Source organism: Coenobita brevimanus, chromosome 90 (genome assembly GCF_032717465.1).
Source record: "Coenobita brevimanus isolate Jiangsu-jjx chromosome 90, ASM3271746v2, whole genome shotgun sequence".
NCBI lineage: Eukaryota > Metazoa > Arthropoda > Malacostraca > Decapoda > Coenobitidae > Coenobita > Coenobita brevimanus.
In genome coordinates this window covers 645,906-673,001 of record NC_137043.1, presented here as the reverse complement: position 1 = coordinate 673,001, position 27,096 = coordinate 645,906, and the positions used below count along the sequence as shown (strand labels likewise).

The 27,096-nt window shown below is 43.4% G+C and overlaps 1 protein-coding gene and 1 non-coding gene across 2 annotated transcripts in view; both read right to left on the bottom strand.

The window, feature by feature from the left end:
• The window catches only part of LOC145411536 (uncharacterized), a 53,245-nt gene extending 26,401 nt beyond the window's left edge, over positions 1-26,844 (bottom strand). The window contains exons 1-5 of the mRNA XM_080281547.1: positions 26,834-26,844; positions 22,171-22,278; positions 21,368-21,560; positions 13,269-13,500; positions 8,831-8,995 (exon numbers count right to left, since the gene is read on the bottom strand). Coding sequence (XP_080137673.1) covers positions 8,831-8,995; positions 13,269-13,500; positions 21,368-21,560; positions 22,171-22,278; positions 26,834-26,844 — 709 coding nt within the window. The remainder of the gene's footprint in view (positions 1-8,830; positions 8,996-13,268; positions 13,501-21,367; positions 21,561-22,170; positions 22,279-26,833) is intronic.
• Positions 6,108-6,226, bottom strand: LOC145411772 (5S ribosomal RNA). The gene has a single exon (XR_013899473.1). It is a non-coding gene; the product is annotated as a 5S ribosomal RNA (ribosomal RNA).
• Positions 26,845-27,096: the final 252 nt, after the last annotated feature.

Below are 27,096 nucleotides of genomic sequence, written 5' to 3'. Positions count from 1 at the left end.
CATTCACCATATGCCTTCTTCTTTTGTTCCACAGCTCGTTTCACCTCATCATTCCACCATGCTGTCCCTTGCACACCCTTGCATCTCCTCCTCACTCCACAAACCACCTCACACGCTGCGCTTATCTCTTCCGTGAATATCTTACATACGTCTTCCACCCTTCCATCTGCTCTAGCTCATACCTTCCCAATCTTTCTTCCACTATGCTCTTATACTCTGTCCTCTTCTCACTATCTTGCAATTTCTCCACTCTTCTCACAGGAGCTGCTTCCTCCTGTCTTCCCCTTCGCCTCCTCAACCACTTTCTTTGCAGCTCTACCTTGGCCATCACTAAGTGATGGTCCGAGACTCCATTCCCCCACCCTCTCCACACCCTTGCATCCAACACTTGTCTTCTCATTCGCTCATCCACACACACGTAGTCTATCATTGCCTTTCGTTCAACAAGTTCACCATCCATCCTCCTCATTACTCTCCATGTATACCGGTGGATCATCTTATGACGAAAGTAGGTGTTGGCTATTGCCAACCCCTTACCAGCACAGATGTCCACCAAAGCACTACCATTCCCATCTACTTCCGCTGGCACACCCCACTGACCAACCACTCCATCCACTCGTACATTCCCGACTTTGCCATTCATGTCTCCAATCAACAGCACTCTCTCGCTCCTCTCAAACTTTTCCATACATGCTTCTACTCTCTCCCAAAACTCATCTTTCACTCTTGCCACCCGATCCTCTGTTGGAGCATACACACATACAATCGCCCATGCTTGTATACCTACTTTCATCCTCACCCATACAATCCTTGCACCCACTGTTCCATACTCTCTTATATTCTCCTTCCACTTCTTGCTTATCATCAGACATACTCCCTCTCTTGCCCTCTCATTCTCACTGACTCCCGCACATATACCTACACCGTATTCCCATTCTCTCATCCTTTCACCTTTCCATTTAGTTTCAGTCAATCCACATATATCCACTTTTGCATCCTCAAGCACCTGGACAATCTCTCTCTCTTTCACTTCATCATTCACTCCTCTCACATTCCATGTTCCTACTCTCAGAATGTCCTTTGTCCGTTCCTTAGTCGTCAACGTATGGTCCGTCCGGGTCCGAGGCGCTTTATTTGCTTTTTTAGTTAGTTCTTTTTACGGGGTGGGGCACTAACCCACCACCAACCCTTTTAGTCGCCTCGTACGACAAGCAGGGATACTGGGGGAGTATTCTTGAAACCCCCCTACCCCCAAACCAAAAAACACCCTACCTATACACTACTGTATGTATAGTACCCCTCCTAATTTTGGCACTCTTTTTAGGTCAATCTGCCTTATTTAGACACTGAAACACACATAGGAATATCCAAAGTAATGCTAAACACCAAGAAAACCATTAAAAAAAAAAAAAAATGAAAACCAGAAAACACCCTCCCTATACACTACTGTATGTACAGTACCCCTAATTTTGGCACTGTTTTCAGGTCAATCTGCCATCTTTAGACATCAAAACACACATTGGCTTATACAGTACATATTAATGCTAACCACCAAGAAAACAATGCATAAACAACAAACATCCACAAAAAAACCTCAGGACGGTTGAAAAATCAGTTATCTGACACTAGTGATAACTGTTCCAGGGCCACAAACAAATTCCATGGCCAAATGTGCCACCAGTTAAATTGGTATAAATGGTAAACCATCATCTTTGCTGGTGTATTTAAGGTAAGCTAATAAAAACAAAGAAAAATGATGAGTAAAAGTGCAGAAATGCAGTGAGAATAAATGGTGTTCAAGAGTAAAACTTGTCTTCATATAATTTCCCACCATCCTAGCACAAAGTTCTGCCATGACCTTCCAAGAGTTAAGCACATGTCTAGATGCAGAATTTCATGAGCTTTCTCGTGGCCACTTCGGAAGTTTGCTGTGACCAATAGTATTCGAAAGTCACAAAAAATTTTTAAAACTCATGCATCAGTGCTATCAGCAGCACAAAGGAGGGGAAGGAGTGAGGGGGGAGCCGGGATTGTATGGAGGAGGGATGGGATGGGTGGAAAAGCGAGGCTGTGGGCAGTATTTTCACCCTTCCGTCACGAGGTGGACGGGCACTTTTACCGTACATTTACTTGTGGCTTGTGGTCTGTCATTCGCATGGTGGCCATTCGAAAACAAAACTCCTGGTGACCAGACGACTTTGGGATGTTCAGTAGAGAGGTGGACAACCGCTGTCACCTAACATGTACCATACTCATGGCCTGTGGTCCATGTTTGATGCATGGTGGCAACTGGGAAAGACTTAGCCCGGAGGCTGCATGACTTTCAACATTCGGTGGGGATGCGTACGGACGTTTTGGCACTGCCTGTAGGTTACGGTCATATTACTAGGGTGCTGGAGGTTCGTTGGGAGGGATCGGACCAGGGTGTAACTTTGACCATTCAGTACAGGGGCAGACGGGCATTTTAGCTCTGGTAGTGGGTTATGGCCTAATTCCCACTCACGGCTCAAGTGCAGCGGCCATGATGCTGAATGTGTGAACATGATGGCTAGCCAACCGAAGTTCTCGGGAAATTTTATGTCTGGATGATAGCAAATAAAGTCGGATAACAGTTTAATAGAACCATGGTCCAGTATCTGGATAATGAACAGGTCTGGATATTGCACTCTGGGATAAATGAGGGGTTACTGTATATACTGTATACAGTAATCCCCCAATAATCCGACGTAATAGAGCCAAAGACATGTCTGGAAAGTGGATCCATCCGGATAACGTACTTCTCCCCAGGCCCCCCTTCGCATCTTCCTCACGTGTAGGGAGACTTCCCATACACAGCTCTTCTCAACAAGGTGGAGTTGACGGCCTTTCATCTCATTAACTCTCCTCTTCTTACTGGCTCCCTTCAACCTCAGTCTCTTTGCCACACTGCTGCATCTTTATCTCTTTCCTATCACTATTTCAATGGTCACTGCTCCCCTGAACAGTCTGCCTGCATCCCTTCACCTCTACGATGGGTGTGTAGTACCCATCTAGCAACAAACTCTCATCCCTTTCCTGTCCAACTCTCTAACGCAAGGGTTAACTGTTACTCCCAGTTCTTCATTTATGCAACAGGTCAACTCTGAAACTGTCTCCCTCTGTCTGTATTTCCTATTTCCTATGATCCCCAATCCCCAGCCTTTCAAATGCAGTGTGCCCAGGCATCACAAAATGAACGGATTTTGAATTTGGCTCTCTGTTGCATTGTTTTGTTTTTCCTGCCTGTGGAGCATACGCCGATATAAATGCAAACATAATCCCACTGAACAAAATTTTCACTATTATCCTTTCACTGACTCATTACATTCATGACATATTCCATCCATTTCTCCTTAACCAACACACTCAAACCACCATATCCATCTGCCCTACCCTGCCAAAACAAACTGTAATTCAATCCCTCCCGGCAATCATTCTGGCTGATCCTCCCCTACACCTGACTTCCTGCACACATCCCACATCCATCCACCTCCTGCTAAATGCGTCAACTACTTCCCCTGCTCTATCCCTCAAACTTCCCACATTCCATGATGCCACTCTGATCCCCTTAGGTGATTTAGTTTCCTCAGGCTTGCTTAGAATTTCTTTCTTTCTTGTCATAATTTGCTAAGAATAAATAATGGGGTAGAAACATACCACAGGCCCAACCCACCCACACTGTCCCAGGCCCAGGCATTGGATCTGAGACCCATAGCCAGCGGTTGTGACTACTGGCTGTGGCAGTGTTCTCAGGGCACCCCGCCTGGACAGCTACAGGGACACCCTCCAAGTGCCCCTTGGCACTGTAAGTGCTCCACCATTATACACCCATTGATAGGGTAGCCTCCTGGGGTGCTACTCACAGGTTCGGGCCCCTCTCTATTGGGAGGACACGACAGTCTGGGAATTGCAATGCCCTGTACCCTATAGCACAGATTTTGAACCCCATCCCATCCCAGCACCAAGATCTATGCTTGCGGAGCCCACGTCATGCCTCCCCACAATAGGTACACCATTAGGTAGTGGGGGCAAAGTTTTCCGGCCACATGCCTGTGCTGGTGTCAATGTCTGTGACGTAGTAGGATATGTCATGTCATATGTAAAGTGCATGTAGAGTAGTGCATGAGATAGTCAGAGGAAAGTGTTTGGGAGAGTATGCTGGTCTACTCTCCATGTTAGTGTCAATCTGAAAAGGTCTGCAATGGGGGATGGTCTAGTAGCCTGTGAAATGGGAGCTCCAGCTCTCCCTGTCATCAGCATTCCCAGTTCCCTTGAGAGTACCACTCTGATCAGGTGATGCTACAGCCTTCAAGGACCACACACAAGGTCTGTCCAAAAAGAAACAGAACTTTTTAAACAGCACACCAATTAGCAGCCATATTGTGATTGCGATGGGAGTGTTGTATACCAGCGACTTTGAGCTTTAGTCTAACACTAACCACATCATGCCACACCACTTACTTATTGAGGAACACGCGACTGAGCGAATGTGTGTTTGTTGAACTCGGTGAATTTTTTCTATCTCTTCTATCGCCTGAAACTGGTGACCTTTCAGGGTGGATTTCAAATTGGGGTGGGGGGTGGGGGACTCTGTAAGGGCCAAATCCAGAGAGTAGGGTGGCTGGGGGACCACAATCATCTCATGCTCAGCAAAAAGTCACAGATAAGGCAAGATGCATCAGCAAGCACACTGTCATGGTGCAGCATCCAGGTTTTCTTTGTTCACGCCTCAGACCTCTTCCTTTGCACTGCCTCCATCAAACGCTTCAGGATGTTCAAGTAAAGTTCTTTACTGACTGTCTGACCATGTGGAACAAATTCATAACGAACAACACCCTTCCAATATAAAAAAAGGTGATCAACATCACCTCACGTTTGAGCGACTGACGTGCTTTTCTCTCTCTCTCTCTCTCTCTCTCTCTGGGGGGGGGGGTCATGGTAATGACATTTCAACCCACTGCAACATTGTAGCTGCACATCCACATTTCATCACCTGTTACAACATTTTTCAAAAAGCATGTTTTGGGTGACCGTCTGGGAACACCTGATGCTGCTGGCATCCCTACGTGTCAAGTGGGGTTGGTGGAGGATCAGTGCCCCTCCCTGTAAAACAATTAACTCTAAGCCCTTGGCCACCCCATTTGGGATATATGGCGTCTGGCAATGGATGGATGGATGGATGTTTTCCCAATATGAAACAGAATTTTACACATACGCACTGTTCTTCAAGGTCTTTCCTTGTTCAACTTGCAACAAATCGCCATGTGCACTAAACACATGTTCCCTCAAACATGTGTACCTCGACGACTAACTGACATGGTGTGATGCAGCTAACATTAGACTAAAGCTCAAAGTTGCCAGTGCATAGCACGCTCTTTGTGATCATGATATGGCAGCTAGTTGGTGAGCTGTTTAAAAAGTTTAGATTCTTCTTGGACAGACCTCGCACAAGACATCTTCAGGCAATGAACTTTGGTGAAAGCTTTGCCATTGCACTTCACATCTCAAAGGCTTTCAATCAAGTCTGGCATAAATCTTTAATTTACAAACTGCCCTCTTACGGTTTCTATCCTTCTATCTGTGCCTTCATATATAGCTTCCTTTCTGGTTGTTCTACAGCCACTGTTGTAGACGACCATCGTTCTTCTCCTAGATCTATCAACAGTGGTGTTCCTTAGGGCTCTGTCCTATCACCAACTCTTCTCCTTTCATTCATCAATGACCTTCTAAGCTGTACATCAAACCCTATCCACTTGTACGCTGATGATTCCACCCTTCACCTTTGCATTCGGTTCCCACAACGCCTATCTCAGCAGTTACTTCAACAAGCAAGGGATGAGGCTATGGCACACCTGATGTCTGACTTGGCTCGTATTTCTGACTGGGGTAAAAATAATCTTGTTGTTTTTAATACATCAAAAACTCAGTTTCTGCACCTATCAACCTGACAAAATCTTCCACAGGAGTACTCATTCATTCATTCATTGCCAGACGCCATGTATCCCAGACGGGGTGGCCAAGGGCTTAGAGTTAATTGTTTTACAGGGAGGGGCACTAATCCTCCACCAACCCCACTTGACACGTAGGGATGCCAACAGCATCTGGTGTTCCCAGGCGGTCACCCATCCAAGTACTAACCAGACCCAACGTTGCTTAACTTCGCTGATCGGACGGGAAGCGGTGTACTCAACGTGGTATAGCCGTCACTAATGTTTAATAATATCCAGCTGAATCCTGCATCATCCTTGAACATGCTTGGGGTTTCATTCACTCGGGACTTATCTTGGACAGATCATATTGCATCTCTTGTAAAATCTGCTTCCAAGAGATTGGGTGTGCTACGCCAACTCTGTACCTTCTTTACCCCTGCACAGTTGTTGACTATATACACAGGTTTTATTCACTCCAGTGTAAGAGTACAACTCTCATGTGTGGGGAGGTTCCCCACATACAGCTCTTCTCAATAGGGTGGAGTCAAAGGCTTTTCGTCTCATTAACCTGCCCTGTCCCGACCGATTTTCAACTAACGACTCCCCCCAATCCCAACCAATTTTGGAAAATAAATTTTTTGGCTCAAACCTCCGCTTCTGGTGAGAAACATCAAAAATTCATAGAGAAATCGCTCACCTGAGGTTTAAAATACTCGATACAGGTAGCAGTACTCCTTATCTTACTGGGCTTTCTATCAGGCTCACTCCAAAGAAAATGAGTTCTATGGGAGGGTAACTATTCCAAACCACTCATAAACGGTATTTATTTATTTATTTGGTATGAATTTATATGTAGTAAGAGAGTACAGTATATTGGTTTTCACACAGTAATATAGGCAATATAAGCATTGTTTCACTCACCAAACACATCAACATATCTGTCCTTTTTTGGTGACATTACCTGATCATCATTTCTGACTGTTTCTTCCTCTAATGCTACGTAAATACATTGTTATCGATTGGGGAATCACTCTGGCCCTGAATTTCGTACCGTGGCACGACATGTCTTTACTGGCCAGGTCACTGGTAACAGGTGAATTGCCGAGACAATGGTGTGCGGGGGGGGGGTCATGCTCGGTAAGGCATTGTCCCTGCCTAGCATCTTGTAGGGGAAGGTGTCCCGTGTATACGTACCAAAAATCACCCGCGAAAATTGAAAATTGTGCAAATTAGGGACCTTGCAATTAATGCGCGTTTATATACGTCAACGGGACTGACAGTGACAAAACGTGTGGACATATATATATGTCAACGGGACGCGGTGGGTTAACTCTCCTCCTCTTGCTGGCTCCCTTCAACCTCTGTCTCTTCACCGCACTGTTGTGTCTTTATCTCTTTTTTATTGCTACTTCAATGGTCACTGCTCCCCTGAACAGTCTGCTTGCATCCCTCCACCTCTATGATGGGTGCATTGCACTCGTCTAGCAACAGACTCTCATCTCTTTCTGTCCAACTCTCTAATGCAAGAGTTAACCGTTACTCCCAGTCCTTCATTTATGCAACAGGTCAACTCTGGAAATGTCTCCCTCTGTCTGTATTTCCTACTTCCTATGATCCCTAATCTTTCATACGCAGCGTGTCCAGGCATCTCAAAATGAACGGATCTTGAATTTGGCTCTCTTTTGCAGTTTTTGTTTTTTTCTCTCGAAAGGAACGGTTTGCAGGCTCCTGGCCATTGGTTCCTTCTTTCTTGCATTTAAAAAAAAAAAAAAAAACACTCAGACACTTACCAGGACAGAATTTGCACAACAGAAACATACTCTCCCAACTCTACAAACAATATATTAAATTAGCGATGTCCCGTGCCTCCCCAGCACGGGCCTCTATCATATCAAATACAATACCCACAAGAACACCTTGCAGACCATATGGAACAACACCCTAAACATAATACCTAGCTACACAAAAACCAACTCCCAGAGCTCATTTATGCTTTGAAACTAAAGCCCTCTCTGTTAGAAAATATCCTGATATGAGAGGCACATAATTCTATCCAGCAGCCTGTGACAACATACAACACCTCATCAAATAACAATGCCACACGACACAATTAGGCACAAAACAATCACCACACAAACATTATCAGAATTTCTCTGAAAACATCCCATCTCTAGACATTCTAACACTAGGAATGAAAACACACCTACAAACTCATTATACACACAAAGCATTATAACATCCCAATCAGAATACTAAACTACAAGACCCCCTCCCAACATCTACCCATCAGAGATATCCTTAAACAGAACTGATTGGGTTCACTCAGCTAGGCTACGAACAGGATATTACCTTGCCCCATACTGTGACACAGACTAAACATCCACGGTGTAAGGAACCTGTGGGATGACCCCATTGAGACACTTCCTAACCTGCACCTGATGGGTATTCTCAGCCAGGCAGACTGAGGTTAAGCAACAACAACAACAATGCAGTCATTCACTCACTGCCTCCTTATATCCATTCCATGGTATTTCACTACATCTTCTCCATACCTTGTTCCATGTGGCCTTTTTTTGGTTTCATGTGTCTTCCTATCTCTATAATTAAACCAATCCTTTTTTCCTCTCGGTATTAATAACAAACTGTGGGACATGTCTACTGATATCCTCTCCATTTATTTTCATAAAAATTTCATACTTCTCATAGACAGTGCTTTTCATTTCCATTTCCTGACAGTGGACCCTAACTTAAAACCCTCTGCTCTCAATATTCTCACATGAAGGGGTAGTGTATTGTAACAATATACACAAGCACTGGATCTGAAAGAATACTTTTTCAGCTAAAAAAAAAAAAAAAAAAAAAAAAAAAAAAAGTCAGCCTACCTGTGAATAGAAAGCCAAGCCCCATGCCTAAGGCAGCTGTTGTAAGGAAGGTCCACCAGAAGGCAGTAGGGACAGTGAAAGGCAGAACTGTTACTGATACTGCCACCCACACCAGACTAACAAACATGAGGAACTGACGGTTGTACACCTCAAACAGCACTGATCCTGTGAAGGATAAAGAACATGATAGTTTTAATCCTATAAATCCTATACATATAGCTGTGGTCAGCAATTATCATCCATCATCCTCTTTGTCCCAGTGTCCAATTCACTTCCTTCTGCCAGATCAATGTGGGGTGGGTGGGGGAGGGGGAGGCAGGTAACAGCTCAGAGGAGGAGAGACAGGATGATGGGGAAGGGAGGTAGGGAGAATCATGGAAGCAAGGTTGTCAACCCTTTCACAACAAAACCTTTTTCTTTTTCATTCTTGACATCTCCACATGGCATTATTCAGCAAAGGAGAGACTTATCCACCTGGAAGGTGGATCATTAATTCAATACCAATGATCCAATCTATGTTGAAAAAAATAATTTTATGGTGGACACATTATATGAAAAATGTGACACAGGACCAAGAGGCTTCACTGGGAATCATAATGATGTGCTCAACCCTCCTTTAAAGTGAGAGGAAAACAATACTGATATGGTTGTTATTACAACATTACATCCGTATTCAAGTGACAAGATATCCAGGTTTGATGTCAAAATATTTCAGTGATCTTTTTGTTGTTCCTGATTAACCCTCATATGTCTGGCCAAGCAGACCCATCAACCACAGGTAAGCATCTGCTTCTGTAAAACCATCCTACTGGTACAATACAATACCTGTACACCAATACCCCAATAACCGTCAGTGCTGCGTACCAGTGGGAGTGTTTGGTCAATGAGTATGTCAGATATCAAAGCAATTTTCCTCTTAATATACTGAAGAAAAGCCAGAGATGCATTCCATGCCCAAACCCAAACTCTTATATACCTTAATCAACAAAGAATGACACAGAAACACCAAAGATAATGTTATTATCCTCATAAATAATCTATCTATCTATTGCCAGATGCCATACTCCCATAAGGGGTGGCCATTTGACTTTGAGTTAGTTGTTTTACGGGGAGGGGCACTAACCCTCCACCAACCCACTTGTTGACACGTAGGGAGCACGTATGGTTTGGTTATATGGTTACCACCCAGCGTTGTAAATGGTTCCTTGACTTACAGGAAACCATTTGGCTTGTCACTCAATGTAAAGCCACCTGTAAAGGAAAGAAGAGCAATAAGAAGTGACAGGAAAGATGGGAGAAATAGGAAGAGAGGAGGGTAGGCACAGAAAAAGAATGATAAAGGCTAAGAAAGCAGTAGGCAGCACTACATAAATAATACCACTGCAAAAAAATGAGACATCGAACATCACATGCAGGAAAGTATTCAGGCCAACAGACACAGCAGGAGTGGGAAAGTGGACGAGCTAGCCAGGCAGGTGGGGGTCAGGGAGGGTGGGGGGATGGGGAGGGGGACACACAGGGGTGGGGAAGTGTGGGGGGATGAGGAGGGAGACAAACATTGGTGGGAGAGAGTGGGAGGGATGGGGAGCGAGACAAGCAGGTGTGCAGGAGGGCAGGGGGACTGGGAGGGAGACAAGATAGCCCAACTGCCCTACTACCCCTCCCCATCTCTCTCTCTCTCTCTCTCTCTCTCTCACACACACACACACACACACACACACACACACACACACAGATGGATATAAACATAATGGATAACATGCATCTGCAGGAAGGATCCAGAAAATTTAACATAATTGTAGTATACAGAATGAAATCCCATCTCTAAACTACCTATCTATCTATCTATTGCCAGACGCTTTAATCCCTTACGGGGTGGCCACAAACAAATTGCCTCCACGTCGCCCTGACCCTCGCCATTTCACTGCCTTGCTCCCAACTCACACCCCCGTCTCTCATATACCTCACCACTCCATCCCTCCACCTCATTCTCAGCCTCCCCCTCCCTCTCCCCGCCTCCACCTCACTCAGATACACTCTCCTCATCAGTCTCTCACCCTCCATCCTCTCCACATGGCCAAACCATCTCAGTGTGTTCCTCCTAATGCTTCCTATCACATCCATATCCACACCACAACACTCCTTTATACCCTCATTTGTCAGCCTGTCTGTGATTAAAGTTAAAGGCAGAGAGGTTCACCTGTAAAACTGAAACATTTGGATGCTCTTTGGGAGCTGTGGCCAAAAAAAAAAAAAAAAAAAGGCAGACGAGAGAGGCAGAGTGGAGCGGCATATGGTTGATGAGAGTGGTGATTTTGGGGGATCTGATTATCAAACCGACTTGTGTGAGCTGATAAAGGCATTAATGATTAGAATTTCAAAGATGGAAGCAGTAATCAAGAATATGACAAGTGACAGCTTAAAGACAAAGAAAGGTGAAACAAAAGATGGGTAGAAGCTGAGTACAGCAACCTGGTTATGGAGATTGAGGTATTGCGGGAGGCATGGGAGAAAGAGAAGAGACATATTGACAAAATATATATAATTATGGGAGAGTGGATTTCGACTCCATAAGATAATATTTCAGAAATGTGGACTGGAGCGAAATGTAGTGTGTGAAAAATACCCAGAAGAAATATAATATCTTTATGAAAATATATGAGGAGGGAGTCAGAAACCATGTTCCTAAAGTTGCTGCAAAAAGGGACGACAGAAAGAAAGAGTAGTTTAATAAAAGATGTAGGGAGGCACTTGAAATTAGGAATCAAGCATAGGACCAAGTAAGAAAAAGATATACAGAAAAATCTTGGAGAGGGTGCAGAGACGAATATGTAAAAGTAAGACGGGAGGACAAACAAAAATGCGGGAAGGATATAATTAATAAAAGCAAGAAAGAACCCCAGCCATTCTAAAGGTCTGTTAATAGTAAAATGAGAACAATGAAAAGCATAGTGAGACTGAGAGATGGAGATGTAATATATGAAAAAGAAGAGGAAATGTGTAACATAATGAATGACAAATTGCAGTTGGAATTTGTAACAGAAAAGGAATTCCTAGAACCTGTAACAGAGATACAGCTCCTGAAACTGGAAACAATAGTAGATGAGAAAAATGAGATACTTCAGTTGATGAAGGATACGGATGTGAGTAAAGCAATGAGACCAGATGAAGCAGCTGGTTGAATCTTGAAAGAATGTGCAGACCAGTTACTGAGGCCTACCTATGATATTCTAAGGTTTTCCATAGAAAGTGGGCAGCTACCTGCTGAATGGAAAAAAGCAAATACAGTTCCAATTTATATAAGTGGTGAAAGGGAGGATCCGCTTGACTATAGACTGGTCTCTCTCACTAGTTTGGTCTGCAAACTATGTGAACATGTCATTTGAAAAAGATGGATAAAATTCCTTGAAGGCATATGGTAATAACATCCAAGCAATTTGGATTCAGAGAAGGGTCATCTTGTGTTACAAACTTGTTGAACTTCTACAGAAAGTGACAGACAATGTTCAAGGAAGGGAAGGACAGGTAGACTATATTTACCGGGATTTAAAGAAAGCTCTTGACAGAGTGCCACATAGAAGATTATTATGGAATCTGAAAACCTATGCAAGTGTACATGGAAAACTGTTGAAATGGATAGAAAATTATTTGATAGGAAGATAAATGAAAACCATACTAAGAGACAAGTTTTCCAAGTAGAAAAGGATAATTAGTGGAGTGCAAAGGGTTTGGTGTTGGCCCTAATCATGTTCTTGATAGACATAAATGACATGCCTGAGTCCTTATAAGAGTTTACTTGCTAATGATGCAAATATTATGAAACATATTAACCCTTAGCTAGTGGCAGCAGTTGCTGAGAAACACCTAAAAAAAAAAAAAAAAAAAAAAAAAAAAAAAAAAATCATCTTTATACAGATCCCCCCGACCCCAGGATTGGAACATATGTATAGTTACATTGCATTATGTAAGGTTTTAATATAATCTACATATAAACTCTACCACATGTAAGGTTTTAACATTATATATAGATGCTACTGCACGTAAGTTTTTAACTTAATCTATATATAGACTCTACCACATGTAAGGGTTTAACATAATCTGTATATAGATTCTACCACATATGAGGTTTTAACATTATCTACATACAGTACTGACTCTACCACAATGTGGAACTGTTGCTATATTTTATTAACATAACAAAAAGGGTGTTGCAAGCATCTAGTTGGTGGAGTGGTATGAGTAGACTGTAGGCTTCTTTACTAAGCCTTGTAAAAGGACCAAATCTAAAAAGGCATACACCTCCCCAACATTAGTTTCCTTCCACATCAGCTCTCTACTCTTTCTCATAATTTCCTCCTTCCTTCTTCTTTTCTTCACAGACTTTGGCAGCATATTTGATTGTTTCTCTCACTGTATGTTCAATGATATCCCTGTCTACTAAGGTCCTGAAGATTTTGCAAAACTACTTTGACCCCTGTGTCTCCATTAATCGGCAATTGTTCTCTACTAACTGCAGAATGACTCAACCACCTAAATGGAGCACTGTCATCACTGTCATTAACTTCTGAACTTGACAGATTATCATCTGGCTCTTCTGCAATCTCACGCTGTGATTCATCACCACTATCAGTGTCATCACCATCACTATCTGATGTAGAATTGCTACTGTACTAATAACATCAACGAAATCAACATCTAAATCCTGACCTAGAATAACTAGTATCTCATCATCACTAATGTTCCTCCTTGAGACCAAAAACAAGTTTAAAGCCAATCTAAATGGCCTAACAGCTGTCAAGGAAGGTAACCTAAGCCTAACACCTGTATAAAACTCACTAAAACCAACAAATAAAATCTGAAAATCATCAAATATAAGTCTGGAAAAAATCAAGCTTAGTGAGCTGTACCCCAAAATAATAATGTTCACCCCACCTATGGCTAAAACACATTAATCTACGTCTAAAAACAGTTCATAAATCAACATGAACACACAATTTTAGTCTAAGATATCATGAAAATCTACAGCAGCAGACTGTAGCACCAGTCGAGCAGGGCAGTACTCCCAAGGTGGATGGAAAGCTGATGATAGGGAGAGCTGGAGCTCCCATTTCATCAGCCCTCGGGACTAGTTCCCGACCATCCTCCCTTGCTGAACTTTTTCAGTGTCTCAGTAACGCAGTGAGTAGGCCAGCATGCTCTCCATTACAAATTTGTCTAACTACCAACACCAAACTACATGCACAGTACACACTGCACTTCTTTTTCCAAAATTCAAAAATCATGGCATCACAACACAGCCTCGAAGTCCCCAGGGAGGGGGGGGGACCATAAATGCCCCCACCTTCCGCCCCTCATCCAGTGACGACTCGAGCTGCCTGGAACCACTGTCTGACTCAATTCTTCATTTCTGCAACATTCGTTGCCTTTCCTCCAACTTTCGTTCTGTTGAGCACCACTTCTCCTCCTCTAAACCTCACCTTCTTTTTCTAACAGAGACTCAGCTGTCTGAGGCAACTGACAGCAAACCCTTTTCTGTATCCTCCTACTTTCTCTATACTCATTTCAAAGCCAAAGGTGGCTGTTGTGTATATACATGCAACGACTTATCTTGCTCTCGTGTTCCTGAATTCAATTCTTCTGAATTCTCTACACTCTGGCTTCAGCTTTCCTGTCACTCTCTGACTAAATATATCTGCGCTGTTTACTTATCCCCTAATTCGACTATCAAAAATTCTTTGACTATCTTACTTCGACGATGGAATACATTCTATCCTTTTCTCTTTTCTCTGAAATCTCCATTCTAGGAGATTTCAATGTTCACCACCACCTTTGGCTCTCCTCTCCTTTCACTGATCCACCTGGTGAACAAGCCTACACTATTTCTACCCTTAATGACCTAGAGCAGCCTGTACAGCACACTACACGTATCCCTGACCGCCTTAGAGAGAGCTCCAACATACTTGACCTCTTCCTTACAACTAATCCTTCTGCTTACAATGATAATCTTTTCTCTTCGTTGGGCTCCTCCGATCACAACCTTATCACCTTAACCTGTCCTATCGCTCTGGTACGGCCTGTGGATCCTCCAAAGAAACGTCATCTGTGGCACTTTGGAGCCGTGGACTGGGAAACCCTCAGGCAGTACTTCTTTGACTTTCCCTGGAATGATTATTGCTTCCATGGCCGGGAGCCATCTGCGTGTGCCTTGCGCATTACGGAGGTTATTCTCTCAAGCACGGAAGCATACATTCCTATCTCATATCCTTTGACTAATGCAAGAAAGCCTTGGTTTAATCACGCTTGTTCTAATGCTGTCTGCAACAAGGAGAGGGCTTATAAAAGGTACCAGAGCCAACCCACCCACACACATCCTTTATACGTTTCTGCCTGGAATTGTGCAAAGTCTTTTCTTCGCTCTGCTAAAAATAATTTCTATCTATTAATCTATCTATTGCCAGACGCCTCAATCCCGTTCGGGGTGGCCACAAACAAATCGCCTCCACGTCACCCTGTCCCCCGCCATTTCACTGCCCTGCTCCCAGCTCACACCCCCCTCTCTCATATACCTTTCCACCCCATCCCTCCATCTCATCCTAGGCCTCCCCCTCCCTCTTCCCCCCTCCACCTCATTCACATACACTCTCTTCGTCAGTCTTTCACCCTCCATCCTCTCCACATGGCCAAACCAGCTCAGTGTATTCCTCCTAACGCTTCCTATCACATCCACACCACAATGCTCCTTTATATCCTCATTTGTCAGCCTGTCTCTCCATGTGACTCCACAGGCTCCTCTTAAATAACTCATTTCCACTGCTCTCACTCTTGACTTGTGTCCTTCCAACAACATCCAAGCTTCACTTCCATACGTTAGAATTGGTATCACAATACTGTCATGTAGTAACTTTTTCACTTTCATGCTCATTTCCCTGCTTCTTATCACTGCTTTCAAGGAACCAGCAACCTTTCTTCCCTGCTGTACCCTTTCACGCACTTCACCCTCCAAACATCCATCCTTACTCATCACACTACCCAAGTACTTAATCGTACTCCCATTTTCCAATTCCTCACCATCCAACCTCGCTGTACATTCACTGACTTCACCTCTCTCAAAGACCATCACTTTACTCTTCCCTGCATTCACCTTTAGATTCCGTTTCTTACACACTCTCCCAAACTCATCCACCAAGCCTTGCAGCTCCCCTTCATCTTCACTCAACAACACAGTATCATCTGCAAACAACAGTACAGGGAGTTTCCAAACACTATCCTCTCTCACCAGGGCCACTCCAACATCCACTACCCTACCTTGTACCTCTTTTATTACCCCCATCCATGTACAGATTGAACAACCATGGAGACATGACACATCCATGTTTCAACCCAACCTTCAAAGAGAAAAATTCACTTAGTTCACCATCCACACGCACTGCAGCCTTAGCACCATCATACATACTCTTCACAGCATTCAACAACTTCCCATCTACTCCATATATTCTTAACACTTTCCACAATCCTTGTCTATCCACCCTGTCATATGCTTTCTCCAAATCCATGAAGGCCACATACAACTTCTTTCCCTTCTCTAGAAACTTTTCCACTAAAGATCTAAGAATGAATATCTGATCTACACAACCTCTTCCCTTCCTAAAGCCTCCCTGTTCTTCTCCAACTAATTCTTCACACCTCAGGTTCGTATTCTCGTTGGTTAGCTATGGAAGCTCCCCAACACCTCTGCCTCAGTGATTTATTTTAGGATACAGCTGGTTGATGTCCTTTTGTAAGTTATTTATAGAGTATGGTGGTAATGAAGGGATTTTTGTAACACAGAAGAGGACAGTAACGTGTAATAAACAAAATAAATTACTTAGGAAGAGGTGTTAGGTAGCTTGATGCAGAGTATGATGATAGCTACTGAAGAATTTATACAACACTGAGAAGGAGAGTATGGTGTAATAAACAAAATAAACTGCTAAGGAAGAGGTGTTAGGGAGCTTTAGGCTATGCAGAGTATGGTAATACTGAAAGAATGTATGTAGTACAGAAGAGGACAGTAAGGTGTAATAAACAAAATAAATTACTTAGGAAGAGGTGTTAGGTAGCTTGATGCAGAGTATGGTGATAGCTACTAGAAGAATTTACGCAACACAGAAGAGGAGAGTAACGTGTAATAAACAAAATGAACTGCTTAGGAAGAGATGTTAGGGAGCTTTAGGCTATGTACAGTATGGTAATACTGAAAGAATTTAATACAGAAGAGGACCATAAGATGTAATAGGCAAAATAAATCACTTAGGAAGAGGTGTTAGGAAGCTTCCTTAACCGACAGGAATACGTACCAATCTTCAATACTCAACAGAATAAAATCATCAGACATCAGGTGAACAGAATCCTAGCCTTGTCCTAAGCATGACAGGGTTAGAAATACAGAAGACAAACTGACCACAGCTCCAAAGAACGGTTAATGTAAGCCTCCTGATGCACTGGAGGCAGCTTTCTCAGGCAGAGGAACTCCTTGAGAGTGAAATGGCTGGGAAGCATGCCGGCACGTGACTGGCTACAGCATAGCTGGGTCTTTCGGGTGTGGGCAATCGGGCAAGTTAGCTGCCTACTGCGACTGCAACACAATGGCGAGGTGTTCAGGAAGTTAGCCAAAGAAACCTTGATGGACTCTGAAAGAACAATAATGGCCCCCAGTCCCGTGCAGCCCTTAAATGGGCAGGGGGTGCTAAGAATCTCACGGTTGCCTCAATTACAATCTAATTCCTTTGTCAATGCAAAAAATACAATTAAAATTGGTAACTGGAATGTGAGAACGCTAAATCATGACGGTAAAATCGATGAGTTAGTGAAGGTTTTTCAAAATTACGGACTTGATATTTGTGCTCTGACAGAAACTAGATTAACTGGAGTCGATAAGTTGGATTTGGAGGATGGTATACGTTTGTTGATATCTGGTCGACAGGACGGAATGCATTATCAGGGAGTAGGATTGTTTCTGGGTTGTAAAGCAAATAAGGCTTTATGTGAGTGGGATCCTATAGATGAGCGATTGCTATACGCACGGTTTAAATCAAATCATGGCAACATCAGTCTGTTTGTGTGTTATGCACCTACTAATGATGCACTCGATGAAAGGAAAGACACATTTTATGAAAAGTTGCAAGAAGGAGTAGGAAGGGTACCTAGACATGATGTTTTGATCTGCGTTGGAGACTTTAATGCAGTAATGGGCTGTTCAAATGAGGGATTTGAGGCATGTATGGGTAAGATGGGAGTTGGTAGTAGGATGAGTGAAAACGGAGTGAGGTTTGGAAGCTTCTGTCTAGCAAATGACTTAGTCATCGGGGGCACACTCTTTCAGCATTGCAATATACACAAGACAACTTGGGTGTCGCCGTGTGGAAAATATAAAAATCAGATTGATCACATCGCTATCAGTAGGAGGCATAGAAGTTCTCTGCTAGATGTTCATGTTAAACGGGGAGCGGATATTGGTAGTGACCATCAACTCAGCATTGCAAAAATAAGGTTTAAACTTAAAAATCAGAAGAAGGAAAAATCTGGTGTTGGTAGATACGATATTGTTAAGCTTAGAAGGGAAGGAGAAGAAAAGGAGGAATTCAGATTAGAATGCAGAAATAGGTTTTTGGTGTTGGAAACGTTGGAAGAGGGGGAGAGAAGTGTAGATGAGATGTGGGAGGATGTGAACAAAGTTTTGCATGAGACTGCTGAATGTACGATTGGAAGGAGACATAGATTCAGGAGAAAGAAATGGATATCAGAGGAAACATGGGATATGATAAAAAAGAGAGGTGACGCTAAACTGAGGAGTGAGATGCAATGCGTTGATGAACAAGAAATTGAATTAGCAAGAGCTGCGTACTGGAGTTTGAATTCAGAAGTAAGAAGGTTAGCTAGGAGAGATAAAAGAAGATGTGTGGAAGAAAAGGTTGCAGAGACTGAAATCCTAATAAACAAAAATGATGGACAGAGTCAAAGAATAGCATATGAATCGATTAGAGAACTGAGTGGTAATGCAGGTAAACGCAAGGAAATACCAATTAGAGACAGGGAAGGAAATTTATTGACCAAAGATGGAGATATTAAAAATAGATGGAAAGAGCATTTTGAGACAGTTCTTAATAGACCAATACCACCGGAAGAGGATATACCGACTGCTCAAGAAGATTTAAATATAGAAACAGGAGAGTTGAGGCTTGCAGAAGTGGAGAAAGCAGTAAAACAGTTAAAGAATAATAAGGCACCAGGGGAGGATGGTTTATTTCCGGAAATGTTTAAAGTGGAGGGGGATAGATTAATAATGATCTTGACCAAGCTATTCAATAAGATATGGGTGACGGGGTTACTACCATCAGTTTGGAAGAATGGTGTAATTGTTAAAGTTCCGAAGAAGGGAGACCTGAGTGAATGTGGTAATTGGAGGGGAATCTCTTTGTCACCGATAGCTTTGAAAGTTTTCAGTAGAGTGTTGTTAAATAGGTTGGAGCCGGTGGTTGAGGGTATTCTGAGGGATGAACAGGCTGGTTTTAGAAAGGGACGTGGTTGCAGTGATCAGATCTTTATAGTTAGGCATTTGATGCAGCAAGTTAATGAAATGAGAGTACCGTTAAGTCTTTGTTTTGTTGATTTTGAAAAGGCTTTTGATAGTGTTTCGAGAAAGTCTATGGGGAAGATCATGAGACATTATGGAATACCAGAGGAGTTTGTGAGGGTCATTATGAACATGCATGAGGATACATTTTGTAAAGTGATGGTTGATGGTTGTCTGAGTGATTCGTTTGAAGTCAAGTCCGGAGTAATTCAAGGTGGTGTTCTATCGCCTTTACTATTTATATTGGTCATTGATTACATTATGAAACGTGTTGGAACAGAAACCGGTGCAGGTATACTTTGGGGAGAGAACAGGAAACTTTTGGATTTAGATTATGCAGATGATATAGTTTTGATTTGTGATGGGCCAGAAGAGATGCAGAGAGTGTTGGACTGTTTGGTGAGTGAAGGTCGCAAGGTGGGTTTGGTTATTAATTGTGGAAAAACTGAAATAATCAATATGAATATGGAAAATGCGCAGGAATGTGTAATTGGAGGTATGGTTGTAAAGCAAGTTGATAGGTTTAAATATTTAGGTACTTATTTAGCCAAGGATGGTTCTTTGAACTTTGAATTCGAGGAAAGGTTAAAGAAGGCTAATCAGGCAATGGGAATGCTTAAAAATATTTGGAATAATAACAATTTCTTTGTGCATACAAAAATCAAACTTTATAAGGTAATGGTTAGGAGTATCTTAATTTATGGACACGAGTCTTGGTACAGCACAGTGACTATGGAAAATAAATTCTTGGTGTTTGAAAATAAAGCACTTAGAAGAATATTAGGAGTTAAGTGGTGGGAAAGGATACCAAATAGTAGAATTAGAGAAATAACGGGAGTGCAGCCGATCGATGAATATGTTAGATTCTCACGATGGAAGTGGCTAGGACATGTGTATAGGAGACAGGGAATAGTACGAGGTACACCAGGGTGGGTGGCACCTGGTAGGAGAGGTAGAGGAAGGCCAAAAGAGACGTGGGTGAGGACAATGAGACGGGAAGCTGGAGATGAGTGTTGGGGAGATCTTGAGGAGTTAGCACAAGATAGGATGTGGTGGTGTGAGTTCATCGAGGCCCTATGCATCCCCGAGGGTGCCACAGGAAATGATTGATTGATTGATTTTAATGCAAGGAAGAAGGAACCAAAGGCCAGGAGCCCACAAACTGCTCCCTCCAAGAAAAAACAAACACAAGACAACAGACAGCTAAATTCTAGATCTGTATGGTACATTCTGAGATGCCTGGACACACTGTGCTTGAAAGACTGGAGATCATAGGCAGCAGGAAGTACAGACAGAGAAAGTTCCAGAGTTGACCTACTGCATAAATGAAGGACTGGGAGTAACAGTTAACTCCTACATTAGAGAGCTTGACAGAAATGGGATGAGAGTTTGTTGCTAGATGGGTGCTATGTGCCCATCGTAGAGGTGGAGGGATGCAAGCAGACAGTTCAGGGATAAGGTGACCAATGAAGTGGTCACAGAAAAGAGATAAAGAAGCAACAGTGCCGTGAAGAGATGGAGGTTGAAGGGAGCCAGTAACAGGAGGAGAGTTAATGTGATGAAAAGCCTTTGACTCCACCTTGTTGAGAAGAGCTGTATGTGGGGAGCCTCCCCACACATAAGAGTTGTACTCTACAAAGGGGTGAATAAAACCCATGTATAAAGTCAACAACTGTGCAGGGGTAAAGAAGGTACAGAGTTGGCTTAGCACACCTAATCTCTTGGAAGCAAATCTTACAAGAGAGGTACCAGTAATATGTTCTTTCCAAGATAAAGTCCGAGTGAATGATACCATGTGTATGTTTAAAGATGATGCAGGATTAAGTTGGATATTGTTAAAAATTAGAGGGTACTACTGTGGAAGATTCTATTGGCTGATAGATGTAAGAATTGAAGTTCTGATGCATTAAAAACAATAAGATTACCTTTACCCCAGTCAGAGATATTAGCTGATGTGGGTGCCTGATAAATCCAGGCCGCCATGACCCCCAAGCACTGTGTCTCTGAGGTGTGCAGAAGGTGTGCAGGAACCGCATGTCAGCCACTGTTGGCCAGTCTCTCGGCTCCATCCACATGTTGATAGATGGGGCTGCCAGGTTCAGTAAATTCCAGTTCAGTCTGAAAGATTAAATTCTATATTACTGAGCTATCTATTTATCTATCATCTGCCCCTATATATATACTACTGTCTATCTATCATCCACTCCTATAAAATATTAATCTGTCTATCATCCACCACTACAATATTCTATCTATCATTCACTCCTACAATACTAGTGTCTCTAACTGTTACAGATTTTTTATGAATGGACGACACCTGTAATCTAGTGTAGGGAATTTTCTAAAAAAAAATTTTCCTTCCTCTGTTCATCTTTGTATCATTTGTATCATATCGTTTAGAAAGGCTCCAACATGCTTCCTTGCGTTGGTCTTGGTCACCTAATGGCGGCTCTCCACACTGCTTGATCTCTGGCAGCCTCTCTATCCAGTTCCTTATCCCTTAGGTCACACTCTACGACCTCATAGTCTTCTTTGGTCTGCCTCTCGCAACCCAACCCCCAACATTCACCACTTCTCAATTTCCGCACCCAGATGTCATCCTCCAGTACAATATGCCAGATAAATAACTGTATGCCAGATAAATAACTGAGGAATAGACAATATGAAGGTTCCTATACCACTCACAATATAGACTTAATCAATGCATGGTTGGTGTTAAGGCTCTAACCTGGTATAGTCCATTTTTGTGATGATGGTAGTGTGTGGTGGGGCAGCCAAGTTGTACCACACTGTCAGTTCAGCCACAAGGGAGGCCATAGCCAGCTGGCCACTCCATCTGTCAACACAATATTACACTGTACATATAGGCTTCTCAACACCTCTCCCTTAGTGATTTGTTTTTGGATATGGCTCGTTAATGTAATTTTTTACACTATTTATGGAGAGTATGGTGATATCTATCTATCTATCTATAGCCCGACGCCCTAATCCCGCAAAGGGTGGCCGCAGACAAAACGCCTCCAAGTCACTCTGTCACCCACCATTTGACTCCCCTCCCCCCAACTCACCCCCCCCTCCCTCATATACCTCTGAACTCCATCCCTCCAACTCATCCTCGGTCTACCCCTCCCTCTCCCTCCCTCCACCTCACCTACATACACCCTCTTAGTCAGTCTTTCATTCTCCATCCTCTCCACATGTCCAAACCACCTCAGTGTATTTCTCCTAATCTTTTCAACCACATCCACATCTACCCCACAACGTTCCTTCACTTCTTCATTCGTCAACCTGTCCCTCCACGTCACTCCACATGCTCCTCTCAAGTAACTCATTTCCACTGCTCTCACTCTTGACTTGTTCCCTTCTTGCAGGGTCCACGCCTCGCTTCCATACGTCAGGGTAGGGATCACAATACCATCATGCAGTGACTTCTTAACTTCCATACTCACCTCCCTATTTCTCATCACTGCTTTCAGTGTACCAACAACCTTCCTTCCCTGCTGTACCCTTTCATTTACTTCATCCCCAAAAGTTCCATCCTTACTCATCACACTACCCAAGTACTTGAATGCACTCACATTCTCCATATCCTCACCATCCAACCTCACTGCACACTCTGTGACTTCATTCCTCTCAAACACCATAACTTTACTTTTGTTTACATTAACTTTCAGCTTCCTCCTCCTACACACTGTCCCAAATTCATTCACCAAACCTTGCAACTCCCATTCATCTTCACTCAACAATACTGTATCATCAGCAAACAGCAACACCGGAAGCTTCCAAATCTCACCCTCATTCATTAGGGCCACCCCTACATCCACTGCCCTACCTTGAACCTCCTTTACAACCCCATCCATATATATATTAAACAGCCATGGAGACATTACACACCCCTGTTTCAGTCCCACATTGAGATCAAAGAACTCACTCAGCTCACCATCCACTCGCACCGTAGCCCTAGCTCCCTCATACATACTCTTCACAGCACTCAACAATTTCCCCTCCACTCCATATATTCTTAATACCTTCCACATACCTTGCCTATCTATTCTGTCATAAGCTTTCTCCAAGTCCATGAAGGCAGCATACACTTTCCTTCCCTTCTCTAGATACTTCTCCACTAAACATCTTAGAACAAATATCTGGTCTACACACCCTTTTCCCTTCCTAAATCCCCCTTGTTCTTCTCCAACTAGCTCCTCTGTCATATGCCTAACCCTATCAATGAGTATTCTACCATATATTTTACCAGTCACACTAAGAAGGCAAATACCCCTATGGTTACCACATACTTCTCTCTCCGCTTTTCCTTTGTACAGAGGAACAATTATACCTGATTTCCAATCCTCTGGAACCCTTCCCTCTTCCCAAGCCAATCTACACAACTTCCATATCCACTCCACAACAATCTCACCCCCATACCTAAGCATTTCACCACACACTCCATCAATTCCTGGGGCCTTTCCCAGCTTAATCTTCTTCATCGCTTCCACTACTTCCGACCTACTGATCTCTTCCTCCCTCCTTTCATCTCTTCTTCTCCCAGCCATTCCCCAACCACTTATACTCACACTGCTCTCACTCTCTACATTCAACAAATCCTCAAAGTGCTCCTTCCATCTCCTCAATTTCTCTCTCTCCTCCACCAACAATCTATTATTCCTATCTTTCACTCCCCTACTATTTCCCCTTTCACACTGCCTTACTTTCTTTATCTCCTTCCAAAACAATTTCTTACTCTCCCTCCATTTCACACTCAGATTCCTCCCAAACTCTTCATCCACTTTCTTCTTACTCTCCTTCACCAGTCTCTTAACCTCCCTTCTCCTGCTCACATATACCTCTCTCTTCTCTCTCTCATCTTCTCCCCTACCTCTACTCGCCAACCATTCACCATATGCCTTCTTCTTTTGTTCCACAGCTCGTTTCACCTTATCATTCCACCATGCTGTCCCTTGCACACCCTTGCATCTCCTCCTCACTCCACAAACCGCCTCACACGCTGCGCTTATCTCTTCCGTGAATATCTTACATACGTCTTCCACCCCTTCCATCTGCTCTGGCTCATACCTTCCCAATCTTTCTTCCACTATGCTCTTATACTCTGTCCTTTTCTCACTATCTTGCAATTTCTCCACTCTTCTCACAGGAGCTGTTTGGCTCATACCTTCCCAATCTTTCTTCCACTATGCTCTTATACTCTGTCCTTTTCTCACTATCTTGCAATTTCTCCACTCTTCTCACAGGAGCTGTTTCCTCCTGTCTTCCCCTTCGCCTCCTCAACCACTTTCTTTGCAGCTCTACCTTGGCCATCACTAAGTGATGGTCCGAAACTCCATTCCCCCACCCTCTCCACACTCTTGCATCCAACACTTGTCTTCTCATTCGCTCATCCACACACACGTAGTCTATCATTGCCTTTCGTTCAACAAGTTCACCATCCATCCTCCTCATTACTCTCCATGTATACCGGTGGATCATCTTATGACGAAAGTAGGTGTTGGCTATTGCCAACCCCTTACCAGCACAGATGTCCACCAAAGCACTACCATTCCCATCTACTTCAGCTGGCACACCCCACTGACCAACCACTCCATCCACTCGTACATTCCCAACTTTGCCATTCATGTCTCCAATCAACAGCACTCTCACGCTCCTCTCAAACTTGTCCATACATGCTTCTACTCTCGCCCAAAACTCATCTTTCACTCTTGCCACTCGATCCTCTGTTGGAGCATACACACATACAATCGCCCATGCTTGTATACCTACTTTCATCCTCACCCATACAATCCTTGCACCCACTGTTCCATACTCTCTTATATTCTCCTTCCACTTCTTGCTTATCATCAGACATACTCCCTCTCTTGCCCTCTCATTCTCACTGACTCCCGCACATATACCTACACCGTATTCCCATTCTCTCATCCTTTCACCTTTCCATTTAGTTTCAGTCAATCCACATATATCCACTTTTGCATCCTCAAGCACCTGGACAATCTCTCTCTCTTTCACTTCATCATTCATTCCTCTCACATTCCACGTTCCTAACCTCAGAATGTCCTTTGTCCGTTCCTTAGTCGTCAACGTATGGTCCGTCCGGGTCCGAGGCGCTTTATTTGCTTTTTTAGTTAGTTCTTTTTACAGGGTGGGGCACTAACCCACCACCAACCCTTTTAGTCGCCTCGTACGACAAGCAGGGATACTGGGGGAGTATTCTTGAAATAAGTAAAATAAATCACTTAGGAAGAGGTGTTTGGGAGATAAGTGACAAAAATACAGGCCATGGTATCATACTTAAGTAAGGGTTAGGTTTCTCAAGACATTATGTAAAATGGATTTATATGTAATATAGAGCCAGGCAAAACCATATTAAGAAGATGCTAATCCATATAAACATACTGCAACTAGAAAACAACCCTAAAGCCTTCCAATGCCACTACTCATGCAACACTTCCAAATCATCTCTATCCACACACACAGCATGGTGGGGAGGTTGGGGAAGGGGAGGCCGAGGAGGAGATGGAGGGATGGAGCGGAGAGGTATATGAGAGAGGGGGATGTGGGCTGGGGGGAGGGTAGTGAAATGGCAGGGGACAGGGCGACACAGAGGCGATCCGTTTGTAGTCACCCCTCACAGGATTAAGGCGCCTGGCAACAGAGAGATAGACAGAACAAAGAGAGATAGACAGAACAAAGTACGGGTAACATCCCTCAGCCTGACACATTACCTACTCATCAGGACCTGTATCCAATGTTTTATTACTGCAGGCTTGTTTTAACCTGTCAAGATTTCCAACCTCCTTCAGCCAAGTTCATGGTTAGGCCTGTATTCTTGTCATTGGAGGAGCTCCCTAATACAGCCATGCACCACTCAGCATCCACAATACTTTATGAAAAATACGACATTAAGTGATCTGGACATTAACCCCTTCTTTACCGAATTTCCGAAATGTGTACTCCCATACTCAAAATGAAATGTCGGCAGTGGAACCGAATACGATCGTGAGTACTGTACTAGGGTACTCACGATCATTATAGGGGCCTATTGGGCTTCCTCTTCCTCGGTTTGAGTGCTTTGTGATCCCATGTGTGATGACATAAGGCAATTTTGTCACTGATGCCACACTCCCCTTCCATATCCCCCTGCCATGGGGCATAGTTTTATGAAAATGACTCAGATGTGTTGTGTAGGTCATTGTACCCTATATATTTTGAATTTGGTATATATAATGCCCTACAACACGTGACATAATATAGCTAGATAACGCTTCTTGGTAAGGGAACTGTTGTTAGCTTAGCAACAGTGGTGGTACCGTGGGAAAGTGTGAGGGAGCACGCCGTAGTGTTTTTCAAGCAGCCGAACGTGTCAGTGCTTTTGGATTTACTTCTGTGTCATGGCGTCCTACGGCAATGAATCTGACTTCGATAGTGACTTAGAAGTGTCTGACGATACCGAAACACAATCTGACATAACTGTGAGCAACTCTGATGAGGAGTACATGCCCGAGAATGACGGTGAAGTGAGCGATAATGGTGGGGAAAGTGATACTGATTCTGGTATCAGTTTGGCCTTGAAGCGCATCACCCCACTCCCACCTACTTTTGACCTGCCTGTCTTCTTCCTCATTCTTCATGGATCTTCTTCATA